At 43.9% G+C, this 10354-nt stretch overlaps 2 protein-coding genes across 2 annotated transcripts; one reads left to right on the top strand and one right to left on the bottom strand.

Annotated features, from left to right (window-relative positions):
* The first annotated feature begins 1304 nt into the window (after positions 1-1304).
* LOC111969127 (dynein axonemal assembly factor 1-like) lies at positions 1305-7517 on the top strand. Its single transcript, XM_070445307.1, is given in 12 exon segments — positions 1305-1567; positions 1673-1808; positions 1905-1996; positions 2195-2416; positions 2512-2678; positions 2879-3000; positions 3119-3163; positions 3165-3283; positions 3441-3623; positions 3863-4194; positions 4422-4487; positions 5220-7517. Coding segments are annotated over 12 exon segments (1914 nt in total). The 5' UTR covers positions 1305-1440; the 3' UTR covers positions 5523-7517.
* On the bottom strand, positions 6645-9729 carry LOC111969431 (neuritin-like protein). Its single transcript, XM_023995584.1, has 3 exons — positions 9455-9729; positions 8358-8505; positions 6645-8104 (listed from the first exon to the last, which is right to left on the bottom strand). The coding sequence occupies exons 1-3, from the start codon at positions 9639-9641 to the stop codon at positions 7795-7797; spliced, it is 645 nt and encodes a 214-aa protein (XP_023851352.1). The 5' UTR covers positions 9642-9729; the 3' UTR covers positions 6645-7794.
* Between the last annotated feature and the right edge of the window lie 625 nt (positions 9730-10354).

The raw sequence follows: 10354 nt of genomic DNA, 5'->3' as shown, positions 1-10354 counted from the left end.
CATAGTTATGTTTACAGTGATAGATTGGGGGGGACAAATCATATTTTTCCCAGGATGGGGGGGTCGTGTCCCCCCCGTCCCCCCTGGGATTTCCGCCTATGGTTCTAACCATGTGTATAGGCTATATGGTGTTTATTTACATGTACTTTGTTTCCAAACATTGGATTGAAACGCTTGTATTTTGGGTTCTGATGGGGTATGACAGTTGAACTAAACTCATGCAGCATTTATAAGTTATCTTCTTCAATAATCAATGGGTACATTTCCTTTATTCAGATGAATGAAGCAATTTCAGATTGCCCCTTTAAGGTGTTAGCTTGCTTTGTTTTGGGTAGCCTAATCATCGTTGTAGACTTGTATAAGCCTACTGTAAGAGTTAGTTCATATAAATGCATATAATTACATAACTAGAAATAAAACTAGATGTATAGGATCTCTGCCTTTTTGTGGTCGACAATACATTTATTATTCAGAATAGGCTACATTGATTACATACACGTTTTATTTTGGAATCGCTGTATCCTGTGTAAATATTCATATTTTTAGCTCCGGGGAAAAATAGATTGAATGTCAGTCCTTTTGACCAATGAAAATGTTTAAGTGTAAAGACGGCTTGGCTACATTAGTTTATATCGGAGCCATCGAGGCGGTTCGATTAATCCTGCCCGGGCGCTCGTGTCGGCGTGTTTTGCGTCGGCTGAAAGTTGATTGTATTCGATTTGGAACCGGGCCACCTCCTGGGCGTGAGCCAGGCGAACTCGGCTCAAAGTCCATGGCGAGGTCGGCTCAAAACAAAAGTGACTTAATTAAGCACGTGTAGTAATTACTAGGATTCTGTGTTTTCCCATGCTAAAGGGATTGTTTTAGATAAAAACGGTTTATCTGCCTTCCCAATGAAAAATAGTTAGAAAATTAGAACAATTAATTTTATGGAAAAGCGATGTATGTTTCTGTACGATGCACCATGCTGCCTTGTTGACAAAATGACCGAGCGGCGCAGATTACTGTTCGATTTGGGAAGGGCGCTCCTCCCTCCCCGATATCACCCGATGACGTAACGTGCCATACCCGGTGCCCCGCGGTTTAGCATAATCGAATCCGCACATTATTACTAATGAATGTCTTTGTTTTTTATAATGTATTTTCTTTTATTGATGTAATTCAAGGCTAATCTGTAAAATAGAACTTGGTCTCAGTATGACTCCCTGATAAATAAAGTTTAAATTAAATATGACTCTGGTTTGCACAACCAATCATGAGAGGAGGGCGGTCGTCGTTTGATGATTCACCGTTGCTATGGAAACACAGAAAAGCTTTACCGGAAAATAGCTGATAGGGAGTTTATGACAAGTTATTACAACTGGCTAATGCGTTAACACAAACTGTTAACTAAACAAGTAAATAGTATATAGAAGTAGTAATCACTTAAAACAATCGACGATGCATCCTAAACCCCTCGAATCCGGCGAGGTGGAAGAAGAGAGTGGCGAGGAATCCAGTACGACCCTGCAAGCTGGAGATGCAGAAATATTGCTGGACGCGATGTCAACAACTTCCAGTAAACTAGGTTAGACAGTTCACTATAATTTAGCATAATATCAGCACATGGCAACATGTTAAATAATCGCATGTGTCTAGCCATGTCTGAAGTTATCCTCCTCTCTCACTTCAGAGGAGGCCCCCACGGCGAACTGCAGCTCCCTGCCAAACGATATCGAAGGAGACCGTTGTGTGTCCTCACATACAGAAGTCGACAAACTCATACAAGCCCAACAACAAGAGAAAAAGGAAAAGGACTCGGGTCCAAGGTCATCTTAAAAGCTAGGAATTRGCTGTCAGTAGTCTTCTAGCATTATTGTTCGTTCTGTCTAGCATTTTAACCAGTGACGCTTTATGTTCCTCAGAATGACAAAGACATTTCTGAAGGACCACTGCAAGCAAAATAAACTCTACATGACACCTCGATTGAATGACACACTGTATTTGCACTTCAAAGGTATGTGTGGAATTGTTGTTGTTGTTTATGGACAATTTACATATATTGTTACATGAATCATTTCTAGAAATTTAAATCATAAGCTCTGTGTGGTCTATATAGAATTGTAGGTGGAATATAACTACGCTGTTAGTGTTCTTGTAGTATTCTAATGTAGTTATTTGTTTTATGTTTTGCTTTATGTTTGCCACCTCTTAGGCTTCTCCACTATAGAGAATCTGGAGGAGTACACAGGGCTGAAGTGTCTCTGGCTGGAGTGCAACGGGCTTCTGCGCATCCAGAACCTGCAGGCCCAAACAGACCTACGCTGCCTCTTCCTCCACCAGAACCTCATACACAATCTGGAGAATTTAGAACCACTTAGCAAGCTCTGCACCCTCAATGTCTGCAACAACTACATACACACCATTGAAAACATTGGTGAGTCTGTCCTCACTCTACATACCACACCTATCTGGCTATCTCAGTGTGTGTATATGTGACTCCATCTATCTGATTTGTTAGTATTTTCCCAGCCTGCCTCCCTGATCTGGGCACCCTGCAGATAGCCCATAATAAGCTGCAGACAGTGGGAGACGTGGAGCATCTGAGTCAGTGCCTCTCCCTCAGTGTACTGGACATGTCCCACAACCTCCTGGATGACCCAGACATCCTCACTGTGCTGGAGAGAATGCCGGAACTGGTGAGAAGACATGCTCACAACAGGCTCACACAGATTAACAGTACTGTATGCTAATAGAGATCATATCATCTTTATTCATTAGTATGCCCATGCGCATGACACACTGACTATAAAATGCAAATACTCTTGCTTCATGCTGATAATATACCCAAGCCTGTGTATGTGTGTGTGTGATTACACCCTTGTTGTTCCCTCCTCAGCGCGTGCTGAACCTGATGGGAAATGAAGTGATAAAGAAAATCCCATACTACAGGAAGACTATGATCATACGTCTAAAACAGCTCACGTACCTGGATGACCGACCTGTGTTCCCAAAGGACAGGTGCATTACCAGTTTGTCTCTGTTTGCCTGTGCATGTCAACTTATGGTTGAGTCATTGTGTGGTCTGTGATGTTGGTCCTTGGTTGCTGTATGATTGTCATGTGGTTGTGGTATGAAGGGCGTGTGCAGAGGCGTGGGGGACAGCGGGTCCAGAGGGAGAGCAGGGAGAGGGAATCATGGCAAACACGAGAGAGAAGGAAGATCCAGGACAGTCTGGACGCCATGTCAACCATCAGAGACCAAGCCAGAGGAGGACTGCGAGTCAGAGAGCTGCAAATAAGAGGTACGCACACACACGCTCATATCCACACGCGCACACACACACACACACACACACACACACACACACACACACACACACACACACACACATACTTGGAAACCTCCTACACACACACAACGTAGAGAAGGTTCGATAAGGGTGTGTTGACCTTTTCTAGGGGAGTATGAGACCACTACAACTCCAGAACTTGAGAGCCCCAGTGAAAAGAACCAGAGCCAGAATCAGAGCCCGGGCTGGGAGGAGAGGATCCAGGCATTTGTGGAGGACAGTCTGGAGGCCCATGAAGAGTTCCTACAGACACAGAGAGAACAGCCAGAAAAGGAGAAGCAGGGAATGAACAGCCACTGAAGAAGCAGCTAAACAGAGAACAACCAGAAAGAGAGGATCCGGAGAGAGATCAGCTAGAGAGAAAGCACCAAGAGGGAGATCAGCTAGAGAGAGAGCACCAAGAGGGAGATCAGCTAGAGAGAGAGGACCAAGAGGGAGATCAGCTAAGAGAGGAAGCACAAGAGGAGATCAGCTAGAGAGAGAGCACCAAGAGGGAAATCAGCTAGAGAGAGAGGACCAAGAGGAGATCAGCTAGAAGGAAGTACCAAGAGGGAGATCAGCTAGAGAGAGAGCACCAAGAGGGAGATCAGCTAGAGAGAGAGGACCAAGAGGGAGAGCAAGCAGCAGAAGAAAGCTTAAAGGAAGAACTGTTAGAGTTAAACCAGTCAAAGAGAGAACAACTACAAAGAAGGCAGGCAAAGAGAGAGAAGTTAGAGAGAGAGCAGTCAGTATGTGGCCAGCCAGAGTCTCAGACAGCTGCAGTGATTGTAGAGCACGGTCCTGGACCAATGGTGACTGAGCTAGAGGAGACAGAGGACCTGGAGACCATCCACCTGGAGCCACGCCCACCACTTCGTATTGACGTGAGTCATACTGACCACCACAGCCAAGCATTACCAGTCACTATCACTATAATAGAGTGATTAATACACTGTAATAACGTTTTATAGTTGTTATCTAGTCCCTCTCCATCAGCATCTTATCCAAAAGCACAGACTGCCCCAGACTCATATCATTTAGCTCTTGACTCTAACCTTCATTTAGAGCACTAAAGCCTTGTCCCCTGACTAATGGTCACCTGACTCCACAGGATCTCCCTGACCTGGAGGATATGGATGTTGAAGATCCAGACAGCACCTGCATCTTGTTCTCTCAGGTACATTACATACCACACACTAGGCTGTAACTTTTATTACCCAAAAGAAAGAATAGAGGGCCTCCTGGGTGGCGCAGTGGTCTAAGGCACTGCATCGCAGTGCTAGCTGTGCCACCAGAGCCTAGGTTCGAGCCCAGGCTCTGTCGCAGCCAGCCGCGACCAGGAGGTCCATGGGGCGACGCACAATTGTCCTAGCATTGTCCGGGTTAGGGAGGGTTTGGCCGGTAGGGATATCCTTGTCTAATCGCGCACTAGCGACTCCTGTGGCGGGCCGGGCGCAGTGCACGCTGACCAGGTCGCTAGGTGCACGGTGTTTCCTCCTACACATTGGTGCGGCTGGCTTCCGGGTTGGATGCGCGCTGTGTTAAGAAGCAGTGCGGCTTGGTTGGGTTGTGTTTCGGAGGACGCATGGCTCTCGACCTTCGTCTCTCCCGAGCTCGTACGGGAGTTGTAGCGATGAGACAAGATAGTAACTACTAACAATTGGATACCACAAAATTGGGGAGAAAAAGGGGGTAAAATTAAACAAAAAAACTAAACAAAAAAAGAAAGAATAGAATACCTTTAGCATTTATTGTACAATAGTCAGCAGGCATATTCCAAATACACACAATTAGTCTCTAAATTACTCACATTTATTTTATTTTATTAGGTCAACACAGCATTTAAGTCAGCAGTGTATTTAATTTGGGTCAGCTGTGTTGTGTCTGAATTGACCACCTGTGTTTCCAGCAAGTATTCCGGACAAAGATAGAGGTAATTTCAGGAGACAACAACGATGTAGATCCAATCATACATCAGAGTGGGACAGTATGGACCACAGAGACCACACCTACCTCAGATCCATACTCATCTTCACTGTTCAGGGTCTGTGACAACACGTCAAACAAATCGCCCACCAATCACCTAGTAGCATTGGACCCAGAGGCGGGGGATGCCCCAGAGCTGGTGATATCAGAACCTCAGGAAGAACCCAGACAGAGGCAGAGCCCTGAAGCCAGCAAACCAGGTTGTCTCATTGAGGAGCTGGATTAACTCTGCAGAAGGCTGTGATAGCATTAACAACACTAGGTTTAGGTGTTCAATCTGGGAAAGCCTTGTTTTGCTGAAGACAGGTACAATGTAAGCACAGAGAGCTGCTATGGAGCTATTTTGCAGCCATGGGTTTACACCCAACACATTTTCCGCACTAAACAATTATTATTTATTTTTTTGTTAGTTATTCGTAGCTGTTCTGTTACTGGTAATACTTTATATTCTGTATTCTCAGGCTCAGTGTTCTAAATTAAATGTTCATGAACCGCATTCAAGTCCATTCCAAGATAATCCCAGGCAGATTATAGCCAGGGCTCATAAAATAAAACGTTATAGTACAGTATGGGGAATTTGTCTCATTGCTTGTTACACAAATACTTAAAATATACCCTAGGTGGCACTTAAGTACCAAATGTGCACCTCATATGTGCAATATACTGGCCCATTCTTACAGAAAATAAAACATAAAAAACAAAAACAAGTTTAGAAAATAGAATAATGATGATGATGATCATGCAGAAATGTGAACCTAAAGAACAGTTATTTTGTCAAAGTCTTTGCGTGTTTTAGTAGTGGTATTATTACAGACCTGCTAATGCAAAAACACATAGAATCTCTTCTTTATCATTTCATCTACCCGGGACTGAGGGTGAGATTTCAGGGCCCAGTGCTCAGGTCAAATACTGGTCACAGGGAGACTAGAGAATAGATTTTAGTAGATTGGGTCTTTTAAATAAAGGTACCAAAAAGAGGATTAACAAAAAATATATCCACCTGTCTCCTCATCTCTCTTGTCATATCCACACGCATGCACAAATGGGATTGTCTACTGTTCTTTAAATATTTGTTTCTGTTCATGACCATGTTCACATCATAATTCACCATCTCTTCATGTTTCCTCCTCCCTCTACCTCCCTCCCTCCCCTACTCTGACACATGGCTAGGATGTGCAGTGTGTCCTGGGCTGTCAGGGTGCATCGAGGGATGCTGGGCAGGAACAAAGACAGATTAAATTGATCTGCTCATGACCTTCTGTTATGAAAGGATTTAAGAGCAAAGATTACAAACACACACACATACAGGATACACACACATTGCACGTTACATGCTACACCATACATATTCTTGTTAATATATTTTATTACAAATGAATGCATGAATTATTATTCAATCTAACTGTCTGGGTTAATCAGATGTGTGTCTGATTTCACATCTTACAATTGAATTAAACAAAGCATGCACCCCTTAAAGCAACTGCTCTGAGCAACCTCACATGAAACTATGAAAACAAACATGTATCTAAGTGAAGTGCAGCTTCTGATATCATTTTTACATTATGATGAATCATTACATAATAAGTCCACAGGCACAATGTGTGTGGTGGCTATTCCATGCCCAGTGCCCACACAGGCAATGCAAGAATCAATGATTGGGGAATATAGGGATCTAGTCAGCTGGTGGCTGAGTAAAATACATTTTACAGGTGAACTCTTTTATAGCTCATATAAAAACACGAAAGTGGCTGGCCCGCCCCTAAAGTGACTTATCAACTGTATGCAAGGATTCCTCTGTGTTGTCTAAGGAATTCAGAATTATCTGTGTTGATCTCACCAACCCCCATTGTCACACCTCTGGGTAGCAGAGGTTCTGTTGTCTTTACAGGTCTGTAGGTCTGATATCTGATTGGAAGTTAATTCTACAGTAATGCTATTGATCAACAACTCAGATTCTGAATCCAAACAACTGAAACGTTATAAAAGGTCTTAGATTCATTCTTTCTATTTTTTGTTCCTGAACTGCTGTGGTGAGATACTCCGTCTTTCTTTCTTACTTTCTCCCTCTCCCATGAGCTATGTGCCATGGCTCAAGCTATGGTTTCTTTGTCTCTCTCTCTGACCATGCCTAGAATGCTTGCTAATGCTTTGTAACTTAAGCTTTATGTCTTGTATGTGAATCCATTCATTTCATAAAGTTATTAAATAATACTTGCTTTGATATTCACTTCTCGTGACAATTCCTTGATATTAGTCAGCATAATACTTGATTGCACATGGTTTAACTATATTCTTTTGCATATTGTTATTTATCTTATGAAGTCAGATAATTCAGTTAATGGGCTTATTGCTTAGTCTTATTTACAAGTTGCATGTGAGGTATATATAACATATGCATACATACATGTATCAAATATTGCCCCACTACACATGTCACATTTAAAAACAGAGTTAACACAACCTGTAGAGAACCTATAGCAGTCTGAGGGAGGCCAGGGCTACATCCTGAGCAGGAGCAGTAGAGAGATGCATGCTGAGAGCAAAAGTGTGGTGTAGGCGGGTCCAAGGTGATGCGTGTACCCTTTWAGAGTTTCTTGATTGGTCTGGTYTGAYGTTGGTGGCCTCTGGGAGGGTGGCACGGGCACTGTATTGGGTGCCAGTGTGGTGCGGCTGGCACACATGTCATAGAGGTTTCCAGAAAACTGTGTCTTCCTGGACTCTTGCCTCAGAGACTCCCACACAGCCGCTGCGTCTCCAGGACAACCGGCAAGTGCCGCATTCGCACACACATGGAACGCATCCCATGATCTGTAAGGGGGCAATGAACTCTAAACTCTAAGGAATTCTGAAGGTTGTGACTGAGGGACGTGTAAGGGTGTGAGACGTGTGTGTGTTTACAGGTATTGGAGCACATGTTGGGCTATAGTCTGATTCTGTATGAGTGACTTGGTCTGAAAATGTGATTTAGTCAGATGAACATTTACAACAGTTATTTGTGTGAGGAGATGGGAGAATATGCGAGGAGAAAAAGAGAGCTGGAGTGATTCAGAGAGAGACTCACCTGCAGACTGTGTCAATGTCCTGTTTGCTCTGCTCTTTCTGTGTGTCACCCAGACTGTCCCCCAGAGTGAGGAGACACTGAGCAAAGCTCTTGTAGATGACGCCACAGGAGCTAGGGAGCGCAACAGCCCAACACACAGGGGCCAGACCTGAGGGAGAGTATCAATGTGAATTACAGTAGATAGATAAGCTCCTTTGTCCACTGCTGTTAATAGATTACTTTTCATTTGTTTATTTACGTCTGGGGTTTTAGCATCGGAGTAAGGTCATTCATCAGCCTGCATTATATATTACAGTTATACTGTATGTTACAGTTACATCACGTGTGTGTGTGTCTGTGTCTTTGTGTGTGTATGTGTGTGTGTGTGTAAACCACATGTACACACACATTGGCAAACATACAAACAAACAACCACATAATCACACACAAACACACACACATTAGCCCTGAGAGAGGGTGGAGAAGGAACATGAAGATGAGCATCACCACAGGGAGAAGGTTGGGGTGAATGCAACACACTCTACAAATGAATCTCTTGCTCTGCATGATGTCTCTCTCTCAACATAACATTCTTATGGCCTTTAGTAACTCCGTAAACTACAGGAGGTACCGCCCCCATCCTCAGGACTCAGTGGGATAGTATTCTACAGCTGTCCCACAACTCCCTGAGAGACGACAGTGGGAGGCACACACACACATAAACACACACATACTGCGCTGTTCGGAAAAAGCTGGAACAGCATGTATTTCATTTGGATAAGTACTTCGTAAAACCTCTCTCCTTCATTTCCGAATGGATTCAGAAATAAATACTTTTTCACCCATACCATTGCTCTCTTCTCCTGACCAACTTACCATCACCCCATACCAAACCAACACTCCTGCCCTGCTACTTATTCCATCGTTTAAAATATTCTAATAAACAAAAACAATTGAACAGAAAAAATACAGGAAACTAGTAAGAGCAGAGTGAGATAAAGGCTGCCTTTGAAGTGTCACACTGCACTCACCACACTAAAGTAACATCACTACAACACACACAGACAGAGACACACAGACATACAATACATAAATAGATAAGGGAAAGGCATCCTTACAGAGGTAAAGAGCAACAGGCAGGAGGAAAGTCACGGTGCAGGCATGGGACCTCATACTCAACTGGCCCAACTGAGTCCAGTGGAGCCCCAGCACACAATTAATGRGCTCTGATCTGATGACGTTCACAGCAGTGTTATAATCCYGGACAGAATKTTGGTGTCTTCTCAGAGTGAGGTGTCCWGTCATTCATTTGTTGGATCATCAGAGCTCAAGAGTAGAGCAGAGCATACAKGCAGATMGTAGTGAGTGTTCACTGGATTAACAGAGCAAAGGGCCGACGTGCTGCATCCAGGGGATGTGTGTGTAGGGGAGGGGTGGAGGGCAAGCTGTGGAAAGCTTGGGGGCAACGGACCAGGGACGTCACATCATAGCACACTGGATTAGAGCATTCTCATTTCCGATCTCAGTATTAAGGGCATTTAGTGGAGGTAAAAAAAAACACATAGCACAAATAGTTTGGTAGAGAGATAGAAGAGGGAGCAGAGCTCCTGAGAAATATGGGCTTCATATAGTTTGCAAAACAGTTTCTTACAAAAGAGGGGAAATACTCCTAACACAGACCTGTAGATTCCAGATGTTTGGAGTTACTATTTCTTAATTAACAGAATTTATTCTGGGTTTATTGAGAATTACTCAGTAAATCTGTCCTGTATATTTTGACAGTTTCTGCCTGTGTGGGGCTATGTCTTGTTTTCTAGGGCGGTGAGGTGGGCTGTGCTGGGTTAAATAATCCAATGTTTGGGAAGAAGCGGGCAGATGGCCCGCTTCTGACGATTAGAGAATCCGGCCCACCTGGGAGAGACAAGCTCGGAATCACAGGATCCTGTGGGAAACTCAGCCCCCAGAGGACAGGGGGGGGGGGACAGGGTTCAGGCAACATTAGTTACCCACACACAGAC

Source organism: Salvelinus sp. IW2-2015, linkage group LG10 (genome assembly GCF_002910315.2).
Source record: "Salvelinus sp. IW2-2015 linkage group LG10, ASM291031v2, whole genome shotgun sequence".
Classification (NCBI taxonomy): domain Eukaryota; kingdom Metazoa; phylum Chordata; class Actinopteri; order Salmoniformes; family Salmonidae; genus Salvelinus; species Salvelinus sp. IW2-2015.
This window is presented reverse-complemented; position numbering and strand designations above follow the sequence as displayed.